Genomic DNA, 17,777 nt, shown 5'->3' with positions numbered 1-17,777 from the left:
CCTGGTTTGGGGCTTGGAGGGCTCAGGAGCTCCTGTGAGCTTGCCTGATCCTCTGGGGAGCAGGAGTCAGGCCCTTGCACAGAGCTAAGAGAGACTTTACATGTTTTCTATTCTCTACAGGCAATCAATGTTCTGAAGACCGAGCGGATTGGCCACGGCTACCATGTCCTGGAAGACCCAGCCCTTTATAGGGAGCTGTTGGGTAGGAAGATGCATTTTGAGGTAATGACTAATTCTGCAGGGGTGGCAGTTGTGTAACCATCATCTTGTTCCGTCTGAGAGTGAGAGATCAGCTCTTGGGTTGCATGACAAGTCAGCACTTTGAACAATGAACATGGACGTAAATGCCTTTACTATAGGGGTGAAATTGCTGCCACCTGGAGTCCAAGTACTAACAGCGTTTAGAGTGAAATCAGCTCTCCACACCACAGTTTGAATTTAGCTGAGGTGCTTCGTGGAAACCAGACATACAAGGCTCCAGCATGTTGCTAACTGGGCTGTTGAGCAGAAATGCGATGTCACCAAGGGGATACAAGTCTGGATCCTTCTCTATGCTGAGTGCCAGAGGTCACGTCATGCTCAGCCTTGGGGAAAGGGAGCCTGTATTATCTAGTCCATCTTCAGTGGATGCTTGGAACAGCACCAGCTCTCTGAGTAGACCGATGCCTTTACCCCTTCCCAGGCAGAGGATGAGTGGCCATGGTGTTAGGCTCACAGGAGTCACAGGCTGGAGAGTGGTGGCAGGTGAGATGTTGAAGAACCTGGTGGTTCTAAAAGGTCCCAGCTTTGGGAGCATGTCTTCCTCAGATGTGCAAAAGAACAAAACCCAGTCTGGACCCTTAGTGTATACTAACTAGTACAGTAGAACCTCAAAGATACAAACAGCAGAGTTACGGGCTCACTGGCCAACCGGACACCCTTTGGAACTGGAAGTAATCAGGCAGCAGCAGAGACACGCATGCACAAAAAGCAAATACTTTACTGACTCACTTTAGCCCTAGGACTCGGGGCTTCAGCCCGGGGGCGGATGGTTAGGGCTGCAGCCGCAGGGTGAGGGGGGGTCAGGGCTCCAGGCAGGGGGTGGGTATCAGGGCTTCTGACTCTTGGGAGCACCAGGGCTCAGGGCTTCAGCCCCATGGCTCCTTTCCTGGCTTCAGCCCCAGCACTCCCCCTGGAGCTAGAGCCCCAGCACCCGCCGCCCTGCTGAAATGGGGAACAGAGCCATGGGGAGCCCTGGCACCCCCTGCGGGGCAGAAGCCGGGAACAGAGCTGCAGGGCTAAAGCCCTGAGCCCAGGCACCCCCTGCAAGGCTGAAACCGGGAGCGGAGCCAGGGAACTGGAGCCCCAGCGTTCTCCCCAAATCTAAAGTTCTGAGCCCTGGTGCTCCCAAGGGTCAGAAGCCCTGACCCTTCAAACCACGCCCCCCCCCCACACACAGAGCCTTAAAACCCCCTTCCCTGGGGCTGCAGCTCCAACCCCACCAGTGGTTGAAGTCCCTAAGGTCTTGTTCAGAGTGATGGACATTTCAGAGTTACAGGTAATCTCCATTCCTGAGGTGTCTGTAACTACGAGGGTCTGCTGTAAAAGCGTCCTGAGCAGATGGCTGTGGTTGCTCTCCTAGCCAGGCTTTTCTTTATATATGGCAGTCATAGGTCACTGCTCCCTCTGATGCGGGCTGTTCTAGAAGAATGGCTGGGGTGGGGTGGGAGGGAGAGGTGGGATGGGAATGATGGGGGCTTCTGTGCTTGGGCAGAAACACATAGCCGGAAAATAAAAGAGCTCAAAAATGTTTATATCCAGCAGGCATGGGGGTAAATGCTTGTTGCGGAGGCTGAGATTTAATGGTCATTATTGTTTTCACAGAGCTGTAACTGTAAATGGTGCTTTTCAGGCCCAGCCCCTTCCTGGAGAGCTTTGGAATCTGTGTGCAGCAGTATTATGGAAGAGACTGACTCTGCCTTTTTTTTTCCGTACACATATAGGCCTGTCCTTGGTCCAGTATCCTCACCGGAGCATGTGATCCAGATTTTGGGAAACACCCAGTAATTCAGTAAGACGTTTAAATGTATTATTTTCAAGTAACTAACTCAGACTTCAGTTATGTATAGCTGCTTTATTACTTCACGTGAGAAGCAAGTTCTAACCACTTGTCAGAGTATTGTGCATCAGCTAAGGGACCAGTTCAGAGGCACTGTTACAAATATGCCGATAGATTTTTATCCTTAGAGAGAGCTTTCTGCCCGCCTCAGGCCCCTGCTTTGAGCTGACAAGGGGCTAAGCCCTGGATTGCAGTGCAGTGCTGTCTGGCTCTGGAGTGGGTAGTGGGGTCAGACACTTCGAACATCCGTCCAACAAATGATTTGTTGTTGCATTTAAAAAGTAGGGTGGGAATAGCAATGTGAAGTTTTGCAATGCAAACTACAGCTTTGATAGGAATTTGTTTATTTAGCTGGATACAAATAGCCAAATTGGGTTGCAAGCTGTGGGGTTTTTTTAGTGTATTTTATACTTGGAAAAACACAAACTATGCAAACTCTAATATTTGTCCAACTTTAAATTCTGTTTTCCCAGGTTTATGAATGATAAAGCCAATTACTCCCTGAACTCTGATGACCCGCTCATTTTTCATTCTGCAATTGAGACTGATTACAAAATAGCTAAGCAGTTCCTGGACTTCACTGAAGAGGAGTTGAAGAGAGTGGTAAGTTGTCTTGGGATGTTCTGTGCAAAGCCACGTGTTGGAGCCTAACATGATCCATTTTTTTCTGAGATAAATCTCATTTTTAAACATGAAACCGGAAGAGAGTTCAGCGGAGTTAAAACTGTGGGGAGAAAAAGCTGAATTATGTGGGGGCACAACAGCAGATAAGATGAGGTTTTTTCTGAGTCCGCTTCAGCTGGTGGGGGTGAAGGGGCGCTGGCCAGCACGGAGTCATCATGACGCATACAAATGGCCATCTGGAATGAATGCCGAAAACAGAGTATAAGTTCTATGGGTGTTTAGACCAGGATCTGCAAAGATGCAGCACACTTGACTAGCTTGCTGCATGGAACTTTACTAAGGATGAGTCAAGATGAAAATTGTTCCCTGAATAGTTCCTCAGACTGGAATTGAGCAACAGAAGGTGGGGATGTTGGTCGCAGGTTGCTCGCTGCCCTTCCCTGTGTATTTGACTGTGATCACATGTGCAAAAATGTGTACATGTGTGTGTGTTCAATGGGAGCCTGCAGTTAGCCCAATGTAACTGCTATGCAGCAAACCATTTGGTTACAAAGTGGCCATTTGCTTTTGCCATTACTTATAGGGTCACATGGTGTCTGCTCATGCCAATCTGCATGCAAATATGACAGTGTCCTGAAAACCTAATAATTCTGTTTTTCATCTGCCTTGTACCTAAGATAAAGGGACAGAAAAATAGTCTGATAGAACAAAAACAATGAGGGGTCCTTGTGGCACCTTAGAGACTAAGGACTCCTTATTGTTTTTACTGATACAGACTAACACGGCTACCACTCTGAAACTAGTCTGATAGAGTTTCACTTCTTTGTGGGTAACCTCTGATGCTTTCCTGTTTCACCATTAGAGGTGCACTGGGTTGAAAGGAGATATGTACTGTCCAGGCATTCATGCATCCTACCATATGTTGGAGACCAGTTGATTTCCTTTCTGTGTGTTGAAGATGAATTTGCAGAATGCAGCTGTGCAGGAGAAAGCACTGGGCCTGTATCAGGGGACTCATTTAAGGAGCAAGAGTCTGTCTTCCTGGAGAGTAGACTTATGTGTTAGTTCTTCCTTCCAGCTGTAGAAAGCTCTGATCTTTATACCGTTAAATCCATGGGCAGTTTTGCTGCAGGCTCCTGCAGAAGACGAGCTGTTCCTTTCTGTTTAATGAAAGGAAGCTTATAAATTAAGGGGAGAGAGACATTTTTGTAAATTGTTAAGGGAAGCCAGTAGTGAACTTTGTTACAACAGCAGCATATCAGGCAGGGCCTGATCCAAAACTCATTGAAGTCAATGAGAGTCTTTCCCTTGACTTTAATAGGCTTTGGATCAGGCCTCTAAACTGCACATCCTGGAACCCGATAAAGGAATTTAAGACACATTGTTTATCTCCTGCTTTTTTTTAAGCCCATTACAGATCCTGAGTAGGAGCAGGTTCCTTTGAAAACTGAGGCTGCTGAAAAGAGCTCAAGAGTAGCAGTGCTAACAAAAGTGTCATTTGACTTACACCAACTCACTAGCTCACACTCACTGATGCACAAAGATTTGTGCACCTACGACCCCACACTCCCTGTGGGTATTACCCAGCTATCTCAGTCTTTCTTCTTCTTTTCCTCCCAGAACATCAACGCAGCTAAGTCCAGCTTCCTGCCTGAGAAAGAAAAGAACGAGCTTCTCAGTAAGCTGTATGAAGCCTACGGGATGGTCCCAGACAACCCATCCTAATCCTGCTTCTACCAGCCGGCAGGTTGCAGTCACCTCTCCCCATGTGTGCTCGACTCCTCTTTGTTTTAGTGGGAGCATTTGGGGAGGAGGTGCCAGGGTATTACTTTGCTGACCTTTACAGTCCGAGGCATACACTATAAAGCAGTATTTCCATGGTTCCTACCGTATATACCTACATACAGCACCCACATACTAAATAGATATCTGATTTCCTAGATTTCTGACTCACAAATGTACAGGTGGAGTTTTCTGGCATAATTCCATTGTGGCTTATGCCAGTTTTACATCCTGGTGTAAGTGAGAGCAAAATAAGGCCCTCTTTCTTTGTGGTGGTGGTAACATTTTGATGTGACTTTTTGGTGCTCTAGTTCCCTTGCTGATCTACCTTAGTCCCCCTTTGCACTACAGAAGTAATCATGTTGAGCTGCGGCTGTGGTCTAACCATGGTAGAAGACAGTTTTTTCCCCATCTTGCTCGTGTGCTTCAAACTGGGTGAAATTGTTTCAGCAAATAATTTATTTGCCAAAAAATGCAGCTTTAGTCACCCCAGAGCCATTCGCGAATTTCTCTTGCATTTGCTGAGTACAATCTGAAAATGCCAGTGACCTAACTCCAAAATGTTTTGAATTTGGCCATTTGTCTAGTGTGCAGAGGCCAGGGAGGACCTCCCTTTTACAGGCTTTAGCCCATTGGTTAGGGTACTGTCCTGGGGAGAGCTGCTCAGGCCTACTGATAAGACCTGACTGGACCAGAACCCAAGCTGAGCACAGCTGACCTGAAAGTGTCAAGTCTTTTTCAGAACGGACCTCCTGAACCAATCCCCACCTGCATCATCACCACCACCACCTTGTTCTTAGGGCTCGGCCTGGTAGGAGTTTCCCACTCCCGACTCCTCCTCTCTGGCCACCTCGTGCCCATGGTGGTGCCTGCATGTCCCTCTCTGCCAGCTGCCCTCACCTCGTCGCTCTGAGTGTGCTGCAAAGTGGGAGGTATTGCAACTTGTCAGCATGCTCAACCCAGAGGGTCAGGTTTTTTCAGATCTGACCCTGACACACCTACTCTTCTGGGCTATGGGAGACCCCCGTTCAGTTCCGCTCTCTGCCTGATGAGGAAGAAAGAATTGAACATGGGTCTCACACATTGCAGGAGATGGCCCTACCCACTGGGCTATGGGATATTCTGGTGTGGGGCTTTCTCTGTCTTGCCTGTGAAAGCTGTTCTGTATATAAATAATTAAATAGTTGTTAGAGCTGGTACTTCAACTTGGGTCAACATACTAGGTGAGCGCACTAACAACCAGACTATCAAGTCATTTTCACTTTATTCCTAGTCCAGTGACTCTTCATTGACATTCAAAGTGGCAGTTCATAGTCATTCATAAAGACATTGAACGTAAGTGAGAATGACTCTATATCCGGATGGGTAGGGCACTTTGCTGCAGTGCAGGGAGACCTATTCAAATTCCTTTTCCACATTTGACAGAGGGGGAACTGAACTCAGGTCTCCCACCACTGGGCTAAAGGTAAGTGAGGTGGTCATCCTCCCCTCAATCTCCACCCGGCATTTCATGATTTCTTCTTTGCTTTTGACAGATGCCCCAAATTCAAAAATGTCATGTTGGAATTAAACCTTTTGCTTCAACTTGACTTTTCAACTTTTTGATTCACCAAATTTTTTTTTAAAAATACTTGTGTTCAATTCAACCCAAAATGAATTTTTTTGAATTTTCTCAGAATGGCCAGTGAACTGAAAAAATCCATTATTCACCTAGTTGTAGTGTGCATGTTATAATCCTATGAGAGAACCTGCTTCTGACACTGGTAGATACCTAAATAACTAGTTTATTCTTGTGTGTATGGCTAGAAAAGACAGCGTTAAAACACAGTTTGGCCATAACTGTATGTAAACAACATTTATTTTGTATTGTAAATGGGGACTAATAACAAGATGGAAAATGCAGCAGTGGTTGCACTTAGGCTTTCTGGTTGCAGAAATACAGGAACTTTTTTTTTTAATTTAACAATTATTTTGTACTTTTTTTCATTTATTTAAAAAACAAAAACAAAAAAACCTGTGTCACAAAACCTTAAATCCTCAAAATGTCATTGCAGATGAGAGCATATAGCTTGGCTTCAGGACACCTGGGGGTCTGTTTGGGGAGCCCAGAGGCCTCCAGAGGTTTGCTGCATGTACATATAAAGTTAGTGCACATCTTTACAATTTCAGGACAAAATTCTCCTCTCAGATTCTCCCCTCCAGCATTCTGCACTTTGCATGTGAGTCAAACTCCCAGGGGCTGAATTTTGTTCTTACTCTAGTCTATTTTTTTTTTTTTAAGATTCTTTAAAATGTGGTTAACTTCTATGTTCAGTCTTTCCGACCTAAGGTAACCTTCAGGCACTATTAGTAGAACTAAGAGAATAAACTAATGAGCTAAGGTCCAATATATTGTTAAATGTCCCGGGTGCCACAAGTGTTTCAGAAGGTACTTAGCAGAATTCTTGCTGGAAGTCCTGTCTTTAGTATGTTTGAGAATTTACAAAGAAAATATTAACATAATTCCAATGCCATTTTGGTGCATTATGACACTGTTCTCCTTTTTATGCAAAGAAATGATTACATATTTGGTTGACAGTAGGTTTCAGATACTTTTACCTAAGAGTTTGTAAACAGAGCTGAGGAAACTGGGGGGCAGGGAGTAGGGAGAACTCCAGTATCACAAGTGGCTGCAGAGACCTGGACCCCAAAGTTACCAACACCAAAAAGTTGCCTTTGATAAAGGGCTACATTCACCATTCTCCTAGACATTGGAAGACGGCTGGGATTTCCTGCTCTGATTTCAGACATCAGCAAGCCAGTGATGGGCTTGATTTTTTTTATAAATGAATACAAAATGCTCTTCTCTTAAATACTTTGTGTGTGTATACACAAATATATAAATGAATTATTTTATTTTTTTAAAGCTAATGATAAGTTGTCAGTTTTAAGAATGGTTCTAACATTGTCATCCACAATCTTTTTTTGTTTGGAAATCTTTCTTCAGAAATAGATTGTGAGGAACAGCTGTTTGCATTCTGGAGACTCTAAGTGAAATGTTGTTCTGGTTTAATAAAATAACTTTATATTCAAAAAAATAATTGTATTTATAATTTCTGCTTAAAGAGCTAAAGGGAAAATGTCAAATTCTGCACCATAATTCGAGCCAAATGTGACCCACATTGTTAGAACCTGGGGGATAATGGGCTCTGCATTTTTTTTATATAAGTATCTAATAGCATGTTGCCAAAATATTAAAGATAAAACATCTACCTTCTGTCCACCATCCCGAGCTGCTATTTTGACAGGACCTACAAAAAAGTAATGTTGTGAATTCTTCCTTACTGTAGTTCTATGGGTAACTTTTGAAATTTCCTCTCACCTCCATATCCCTAGGGCCTCTACAGTCAATCACAACCACTGGTGGAATCTGAGTGGCACAAGCTGGGCTCTGGTTGCTTGAAGGGAAAAATTGGAGATGGGATGGATGGAAGCAGAGGCCAGGTTGGATCTGTTCTCCCATTTAGCAGGCATGTAAATTGGGAATAGCATCCCTGAAATCACAGGAGTTACACCATTATAGAATGGATGCATCTTGGATCAGAATCAGGCCCTGGGTGTACACATGGCAAATGTTGTTGTTCAGTAACTTTGGGGCCTGACTCCCCCCCCCATAATGGTACAAATCAGGAGTAACACTCTCAAAGTCAGTGGAGTTACACTGGTGTGGGAGGAGACTCCTGTTTGAAGTGCAATCGCGTCTCTTGTTCAGACATTGGAGGCTCACAACTTCCTCAGAGCTGTCGATATAAGCTGTTCCAATTTCACACATCATTTACCCCATTATGCTCAAAGAAAGAGACCTGTCACTGCCAGACATGACAGTGTTATTACTGGGCATTGGGCTGTGATTTTTCTGCCGTGTAGTCCAAAAACAATGTTTTGTTTGGTGTGTTTTCCCTTCTGAGCTGTGCAGAATTAATCAGAGCTGTGAGGCAATGCTGAACTTGGAACTGTTCCCTCTGCAGTCAGTTAGATCCTAGTGTCAGCTCACTTTTGGAGGCCCACTTTTGCAAGGGTCTTCTACCACTATGTCCGTGATCAGAGTTTCACTTCCACTTCATTGAAGTCAGTGGGAGCTCTGTGGGCCTAGCATCTCTGAAAGCCAGGAGGTTACTGAATAATATGATGTGCTTGTTCTTTCTTTCAGCACAATTGGTGATGGCAGCTGACATGTCAGGTGACCATATTTCCCAATGCTGAATATGGGACATCTGGTAAAATTACTCGTACTCCAGTGAGTTCAACGCCAATCAATCAGAACTATGCAGTACAAATGTTCAGATTAACATCAAGTTGACTGAGCCCCTGTTAAAAAGAAATACTGCATAGTTGGATTCTTTAACTTCTTATCTTTAAGGCATTAGGGTTCACACTAGGGATGTAAATACCATTTTAAAAGTTAACCGTTTAAACTATTAAAATTTGTCATTTAAAGGATTAACTGATTAAGTGGTTGGGGCAGACTCCACGGGCGGGGCGGGGGCTGATCCCGCCGGCTTGGCTGTGGCCCCTCCAGCTGGGGCTGGATCTGCTCCTGCCGACGCAGGGCTGCTGGGGTTGGCACAGGGTTAATGTTTAAGGTTGGTTAACCAGTAAGACTGTTGCTTTCCGGTTAACTGGTAAGCAATATTTTACATCCCTAATTCACATGAGGAGGGAAGATACATACACCCCTACCCCCCCCCCCACGCATATAGGGGGAGAGGTCACACACACACACGTCCGGTGCCTACCCCACCTGCACTCACCAGCCACCGCAGCTTGCAGCCCACAGCCAGTGTCGGCTGGAAATGGGATGGGGCCCTGCTGATCGACAGCTGGCACACAACGGGGGCTGCGCTGACAGACCAGTGCAGGGGCACCTGGCCCTGCGGGCTGCATCATCACCCCGCCATTAGCCTTGCACACCCATCTCCATAGTCGGCCACGGGACGCTCCCACTCACTGCTCGTGGATGGGTGGCTGGCGAGCAAGGATCCGGCCAGCAGCAGGAGTGGACCCACCACTACTGATGGGGGTGGGAGGAGACAGAAAATATGGGACAATTTGCCCATTTTAAAGAGAAAGTTGGGACACTTGCAGGAGGGCTTAAATACGGGACTGTCCCTTTAAAAATGGGACATCTGGTCACCCTACTGTGGGTCTTATTCTCATAGGGGAAACCTGATGCCCCCTGTCCTTCCTGTCCAATTGTAGTTTGCAAACAGCTGATTTTGGCTAAAAATAAAACTTGAATGCACATTCCTGTGAGCTGAGAGACCAAAGATTTGACTGACCCTGGCAGAGCTTGAGTTTATAGATGTGTATTATTCTGTCCCCTACTCTGCCTGGCTGCTCCATTCTTGTGAGCATGTGGGAGGCTAGATGAGAGATGGATTCTACTCAGCCGGAGCTTCAGAGAACAGGAGACTTGGAGATTTAAAGCCCAACTCTGCTCTTACTGGAGTCACTGAGAACGTGGCCAGTTTCCTGCGGACTTCAATGGGAACAAGAGTGGCCTCTTACATGCCATGTCGGAGCAAAGTTGGCAGCATGATCCAGTAGAAGCTGATTGAGCTAAGTTGGTTGTTGGATTGTAAAAACAAACAAACAACAGGTGCAGCTTCTGCCTAGCTGCCAAATGCTTGTTTTCTAGGCGCTTCAGAGCCATAAATATCTCTCTCCTGGCTCCGCAGTCATCTCATTTCTTTCAGAGTAGCAGCCCTGTTAGTCTGTATCCGTAAAAAAAAAAAAGGAGTACTTGAGCCACAAGTACTCCTTTTCTCATTTCTTGGGCTCCTTGCTCCAGCACTTGGGAGCATATGAAGCTGGACAGCACTGGTGTCATTTGAAATAGCTCCTTTCCCTCTGTTCCCAACATAGATGTAATCTAGTGTGATGAGCTTGCAATTCCACGTTTCAGGAGATAGAAGTGGGGGGAACAGACAGTTGCAGAAAAACCCCACTCAACTTTATTATCTGAGAATTGTGTGTTCTTTATTACAACAAGCGTATAGTTTATCAAACAATTTTTAACACAAACATGTCTCTGAAGAGAGAGTGTGTGAAACTTTTCCAGAAATAAATACCTTGGAGCTAGATGGATTCTGGAAGAGATTAGTCTGAATTTTATCAACTGTCACAACACACAAAAAAGCCTCTTCTGCCCTTCTTCTAACAGTATCTGAAAACCCTACAATGCCAAATGGTGTCCATGTGTGGTGCTGCTGAGCCTGCAGGTGGAGTTTGTCCATGCACCTGTGAGCTTTGGTCCTTTTATGATTCCCAAAAAGTAGCAGCACAGGTTAATAGTGTTCAATATTAATGCAGCAGGAACTCCCGTCACCCCTCCCCAGCTGATCCCCATGACTCCAGGTGTCTGTGTAGGCAGCGCTAAAGATCCATTCACCTCTAAGCTGGATACAGAAGGAAGGTGAAGTAAGGGAAGCTCCGAAATCTCTAATCTATGGGAACATGAAATAAATAAATAGTCTAAATGTACAGAGTAGAAAATGTACCTTATACAGTAAAGGCTGAAGTGTAGATTTTAAATGTCCTGTAGCGGAAAATTGCTACTGAGGCACTTTGAGAGTGGGTCATGAGACTACCACCCGTGCAGTGTTGTTCTAAGCTGTTCTAGATGGGAGTAGAGTTCCATGGATGTACCACTCACTGATGAGCTTCCTACAGAACAGAATGTTCAGGTATCTGAACAGAATGGTCGCAGCAGAGGCATTTAAGGGGAGAATTCATTGTTCTGGTTTGGCTCTCAATTGTCAGCAGATTTGATGGAATGGTCCCATTTGTAGTGTCTATAGCAGGGCTGTCAAGCAATTAAAAAAAATTAATTGTGATTACTCGCACAGTTAAGAATAGAATACCATTTATTTAAATATTTTAGCTGTTTCCTAAATTGTCAAATATATTGATTTCAGTTACAACACAGAACACGAAGTGTACAGTGCACACTTTATATTTATTTTTATTACAAACATTTGTGCTATAAAAACAAATGAAATAGCATTTTTCACTTCACCTCATATCAGTACTATAATGCAATCTCTTTATCATGAAAGTTGAACTTACAAATGTAGAATTATGTACAAAAAGACTGCATTCAAAAATACAAAAAAAAATAGGTAAAACTTTAGAGCCTACAAGTTCACTCAGTCCTACTTCTTGTTCAACCAGTCACTTAGACAAACAAGTTTGTTTACATTTGCAGGAGATAAGGCTGCCCACTTCTTGTTTACAATGTCACCTGAAAGTGAGAACAGGCGTTCGCATGGCACTGTTGTAGTCGGCATTGCAAGATATTTATGTGCCAGATGCACTAAAGATTCATGTGTCCCTTCACGTTTCAACCACCATTCCAGAGGACATTTGTCCATGCTGATGAAGGGTTCTGCTTGATAACAATCCAAAGCAGTGCAGACTGACACATGTTCACTTTCATCATCTGAGTCAGATGCCACCAGCAGAAGGTTGTTTTTGTTTTTTTTTGGTGCTTCGGGTTCTGTAGTTTCCGCATTGGAGTGTTGCTCTTTTAAGACTTTTGAAAGCATGCTCCATACCTCGGATTTTGGAAGGCACTTCAGATTCTTTAACCTTGGGTCGAGTGCTGTAGCTATCTTTAGAAATCTCACATAGGTGCCTTTCTTTGTGTTTTGTCAAATCTGCAGTGAAAGTGTTCTTAAAATGAACAACATGTGCTGGGTCATCATCTGAGACTGCTATAACATAAAAATATATGTCAGAATGTGGGTAAAACAGAGCAGAAGACATACTATTCTCCCCCAAGGAGTTCAGTCGCAAATCTAATTAACGTATTATTTTTTTAACAAGCGTCATCAGCATGGAAGCATGTCCTCTGGAATGGTGGCCAAACAATGAAGGGGCATATGAAAGTTTAGCATCTCTGGCACATAAATACCTTGTGCTGCCAACTACAAAAATGCCATGTGAATGTCTGTTCTCACATTCAGGTGATATTATAAATAAGAAGCTGGCAGCATTATCTCCTGTAAATGTAAACATACTTGTTTGTCTTAGTGATTGACTGACCAAGAAGTAGGACTGAGTGGACTTGTGGGCCCTAAAGTTTTACATTGTTTTGTTTTTGAGTGCAGTTACATAAAAAAAAAATCTACATTTGTAAGTTGCACTTTCAAAAAAAAGAGATTGCATTAAGGTACTTGTATGAGGTGAATTGAAAAATACTATTTCTTTTGTTTATCATTTTTACAGTGCAAATATTTGTAATAAAAATAAGATAAAGTGAGCACTGTACACTTTGTATTCTGTGTTGTAATTGAAATCAATATATTTGAAAATGTAGAAAAACATCCAAAAAATTTAATAAATTTCAATTGGTATTCTGTTGTTTAACAATGCAATTAAAACTGCGATTAATCGTGATTAATTTTTTTATCACGATTAATTTTTTTGAGTTAGTTGCTGCGATTAATTGACAGCCTTATTTGTAATAAACAGAGCAGGGCCTGCTGCCATAATGGACAGATCTGCTCTGAAGGAGCCGCAGAGGGCCAAATTCCCCACTGAAGTAAATGGAGCCCTCCTATGTACTCTAGGACTGGGTTTAGCTCTGCCAAGCTCATTCCAAGGGCCCACAGCAGTAACATTCTCAGGCTGTGGAAATGCAAGGCCTATTTCTTCAGTATGGTACAGCCCCTTTGTGCTGCTCCACTGACAAACAGGCCTTAAACTCAGCAGCCCAGGCCAGTTGACATGGGGAGTGGCCAGTGAAAAGGATTGGCTGGAGAATCTCTCTGCTCTGACTATTTCCAAGTGCTAGAAGAGTCGCTTGGGGCCATAGTGTAAGTTAGGAGAGCTCTAAGGCTGCTGTAAGTGATTCCAGGGGCTGAACAAAGAATTGCAGAGCTACCAAGAGAGGATAAAAGCCAACTTTTCCTTTCTCTTTGGGTCCTGCCCTGAATACAGGCCAGCCACACACCTGAGAAATCAAAATCATTATCATGTGACCTCAGGAGGCTAAGGCGTTGGTTGGTGGGGAGGGTTGGGTAGAGAGATGGAGAAGAAACTGAGGATAAAGGTTAAATACTCCATCCTGAGTTTTAACCGGATGGCTCAGCCCCAACAGCCTCAGGGGAAACATTTATAAAACTGATATGTTTTAGCTGCTGATGTGACTCTGAGTGTTAATGTCATTTTAGTTAGTGCTGGGGATGGCTCAGTGGCTGGATGTTGGATTTGCAGAGCTGGAAAAATCTGATGACATAGGTGACAGATGAGCACAAGAGAATGGTGAGAGTGCAAGAAAACAGTGGGCTCTCTTGTGGGCAGTCTCCCAATAGAGAAGCCCAGAACTGAAAGGGCCATGAGACAAAGCAGAGGATAAGTCTACCCTGGAGCTAGAAGATGTAATTTCCAGCTCAGGGAGACATACTTGTGCCAGCTCTGGTCAAGCTTGAGCACTAAAAATAGAAGTGTAGCAAAGCCAGCCCGAATATGATCCCTTCCCTAACCTTAGGTAGATACTCGGGAAAGCTAGCCTCTCCGGCTGGCTCGTGCAGCCTCCGCGACACTGCTGTTTTTAGAACATTAGCTCTGCGTGGATCTGTCTCCTCAAGATGGAAATTAAACCTTCCAGCTGGAGCAGATGTTTCCACTGAAAGATTTTGATGTGCTAGGTCTAACACATGCTGTGGGCTTACTGTCAATTGTGAGGAAGCTCGCAGTACTATTGCCATGCTATATCCGGCTTGCAGTTAAACAGATGACTTCAGTATCCCGGGCTTTCAATCCAGCACCTTTCACCAGGGCTGAAATCTATAAATCTATTGTATTAATTTAAAATTTGACATGTAAAGAAAGACAGTAAGAAGTGAAACTCTTTCCTGTGACTCACTCAGGCCCAAGCAACGTTTCTGTGCCTATAGTGTCTAAAAAGTGTAACGCATGGATAAGGATTAAAGGCCTGTGAAAAGATTAATAAAGAGAAAGAAAGGAAAAAGGTTTGAGAACCTGTATGTACTTACCTCTCATATATGGGCAGGTCAGTGTCTGTATGTTTGGATATACAGACTTATTAAATTAATAAAGCAGATTCAGAAGCTAATTCCTTGGTGTTTCTTCAATGCCAGTTTAAATGGTGTCCCATCACTGACAAAGAGAAACTGGGTCCTGCCCTCTAAGTGGCTCCATTCAGTCTCACATTTGATCCTGTCTCTCCCATGCCTCATAGTGTACTTGAGTACTCAGCTATGGGCTATTCTCCCATTAGCAGTTTTAGTATTTTTTTAATTGGCATCACAAACAGGATCAGGAGCCCAAAGTAGGATGTGTAGTGCCCCAAGAGGGGCACTCCACACCTGGTGGCTGCTGTTCTGCTTTCTGAGGGATGAGCTTCATAAGTGATAAGAGCACCTTTCAAAGCCTCACCATAGAAAACAGAGTGATCTGGTGACAAAGGGAGACTGCCATATTCCTGACCAGGTGCTGCGCTTCCTGGTGACTGCAGGGAGAGGGGGATTGGGGAAAAATTATCCCCGCCCTGAGTTAGGAGAAAAGATAGCAAAAAGGAAGAAGGGACGTCTGAGCTATAATAAAAATATTTGATGTTCCTGGTACAGTATTGGAGAGGGAAAAGGGGAGGGTTAGGAATAAAGAGAAAACAGAGCTGAGACTGGAGGGTTCATTTTGAGGGGAGATGCAGAGTCTGATTTTAATGTGGATTTAAGGGTAGTTATGAAGTTCCAGATCGTTAAAGATAGTTAGGTACCTAAATGTATATAGGCACCCATTGGGATTTTCAGAATTCCCTAGATCCCTAATACCCATTGATTCCAAATCCGCCTGGGTGCTTATTTTAGGTGCCTAAATATCTTTAAAAATCTGGCCTGAAGAGTCTAGAGTTATGTTTATTTAGCAGTAAAGCATGGCTGGCAGGGAACAATAAGATGCCAGCCCAAAAGAGACGTCACCATCTTCCACTAAGAGACACACAGCAACTCCAGGACTGAAAAAACCCCTGTTCAGGCTGCATCCTCATTATTATCATTAATAGTAAGTGCTTGACAAGGTCCCTGCCCTTGATGTTATGGGCTAAAAGGCAAACCCAAATATGGGGCAACCACTCTTGAGGTTTTTGTAGCAACTGGAAACACATCAATATCAGTTGATGATAACTGAGCCAGGCCACTCTATAGACTGAGGGACAAGGAACTTCAATTTTAAACATCTTCTCTGTAACTCAGAGTTAAATGAATGATCACATGGCAGCAGATGGAGCTTCACCTTCAGCCCAAGTGGTAGATACCTTTGTTTTTAGAGCTGGATCCCACTAATAATTCCAAGGTGCCTGGCTGCAGTTTTGCTGCTAACCAAAGGCCCAAATCTTTAACACTTGCAGTAAATAGCACTTACATGAGTAATAAAATCCTTGCTCTTCCAGGCAGGGACTGCCTCTTACTATATATTTGTATAATAACTAGAATAATAAGGTTCTGATCTTGGTTGGAGCAGATACCTAATAATACATATGGAAGGGAACATATATTTCCATTAAACACTGTAGAAAGCAGGCTGCTAAGCTTGTAGATTTGCCAGCATGATGAGCCCCTACTAAGGCCTGTCCTGCCACCTGATTCACATGGGCAGCCCTCTGCATCTGTAGGAGAACCCCACTGACCCGTGGAAATCTGTGCCAGCACAGAGGTCCACCCACATGGATCAGTTTGTAGCATGGGACTGCTGGTGCAGTAGAGATTTCAGAACATTTGGTGTGTTATTTATTAAGAACATAAAAACGGCCATACTGGGTCAGACCAATGGTCCATCTAACTCAGTATCCTATCTTCCGGCAGCGACCAGTGCCAAATGCTTCAAAGGGAATGGACAGAAAAGGACAATCATCAAGTGATCCATCCCGTCATCCACTCCAGCATCTGACAGTCAGAAACATCCAGAGCATGGTGGTTGCACCACTGACCATCTTGGCTAATAGCCATTGATAGACCTATCCGCCATGAATTTAACTAATTCTTGTTTGAATCCAGTTATATTTCTGGCCTTCACAATAGCCCTGGTAACAAGTTCCACAGGTTGACGGTGCATTGTGTGAAGAAGTACTTTCTTATGTTTGTTTTAAACCTGCTGCCCATTAATTTCACTGGGTGACCCCTGGATAAATAACAGTTCCTTGTTCACTTTCTCCACACTATGCATGATTTTACAGACCTCAATCATATCCCTCCTCAGGCATCTCTTTTCCAAGCTGAGTAGTCCCAGTTTTTTAATCTCTCCTCATATACAAGCTGTTCCATATCCTTTGCCAGTTTTGTTGCCCTTCTCTGTACTGTTTCCATTGCTAATACATATTTTTTAGATGGGATGACCAGCGCTGCATGCAGTATTCAAGGGTTGGGTGTACCACTGATTTCTATAGTGGCATTATATTTACTGTCTTATTGCCTATCCTTTTCCTAATGGTTCCTAACATTCTGATGGAGAACATGCATAAATTATTCATATTTATTACAGTAGAGCCTAGGGCCCAACAAATTTGTGTCCCCCATTGTGCTAGGCACTGTACAGAGCAGTAGCCAGGCCCCGTGCCCAAGAGCTTACACTATAAACTGGTAGGAAAGACAAAGGGAGGGGAAAGGAGTTTAATACACAAACAGAGCAAATAATGTGTTGGCAGCAAATGTCACAACGCTCCCCCTCTCTTGTAACTACAATGGTGCTGGTTCCTTCTGCACAGTGGTTTGGCACCTGCACGCAGGTCTCCCAGGACCGGCTACCCTCCCCGGGCTGCTGTTGGAGGCTGGGCTGCAATGGACCCCTGGTTTTCTCTCTCTTCCCTGCTTTGTGCCAGGGTGCGACGGGTCTGACAGGGCTGGCGATGGTGGCACCGTGGGCCCTGGCTGCAGGCGTCATCTCCTCTCCTTCAACCCAGCAGCAGCCCCCAGCCTCACTCACTGCAGCCCACCTCAGGGCTTCTCCGGACAGCGGGCACCTCCGCCAAGCCTCCAGTAGGGAGCGGAGAGGCGGGCGGGGGAGTTGTAGGGGATCTGAGGGGCCCGGGTGTTTGGGGGAGAGAGGAGGAAGCTGCTTGCCAGGGAGGTGCGTGCGCGAGCCCCGGGCTGCAGAGGGGAGCGGGGTCTGGGGGCCGGCCCAGGCTGCAGCGATTCCCCGCCCAGCGGAGCACCCAGGGGCCGGTGGGCCTCAGGAAAGGGCGCGGGCGGCTGTCCGGGAGGCGGGGCCGGCC

General features: G+C 44.8%; 1 protein-coding gene across 1 annotated transcript in view; it reads left to right on the top strand.

Moving 5' to 3' along the window:
* LOC311530000 (adenosine deaminase-like) overlaps nt 1-7,545 on the top strand; it is a 36,877-nt gene extending 29,332 nt beyond the window's left edge. Inside the window, exons 8-11 of the mRNA XM_084646299.1 lie at nt 121-222; nt 1,983-2,050; nt 2,572-2,701; nt 4,343-7,545. Of these exons, the coding sequence (XP_084502425.1) occupies nt 121-222; nt 1,983-2,050; nt 2,572-2,701; nt 4,343-4,447 (405 nt within the window). The 3' untranslated portion in view covers nt 4,448-7,545. The remainder of the gene's footprint in view (nt 1-120; nt 223-1,982; nt 2,051-2,571; nt 2,702-4,342) is intronic.
* The last annotated feature ends 10,232 nt before the right edge of the window (nt 7,546-17,777 follow it).

This window comes from Lepidochelys olivacea (assembly GCF_965140295.1).
Source record: "Lepidochelys olivacea isolate rLepOli2 genome assembly, chromosome: 13".
NCBI classification, from domain to species: domain Eukaryota; kingdom Metazoa; phylum Chordata; order Testudines; family Cheloniidae; genus Lepidochelys; species Lepidochelys olivacea.
Note: the sequence above shows the minus strand (reverse complement) of the source record. Positions and strands in the feature narration are given on the sequence as shown.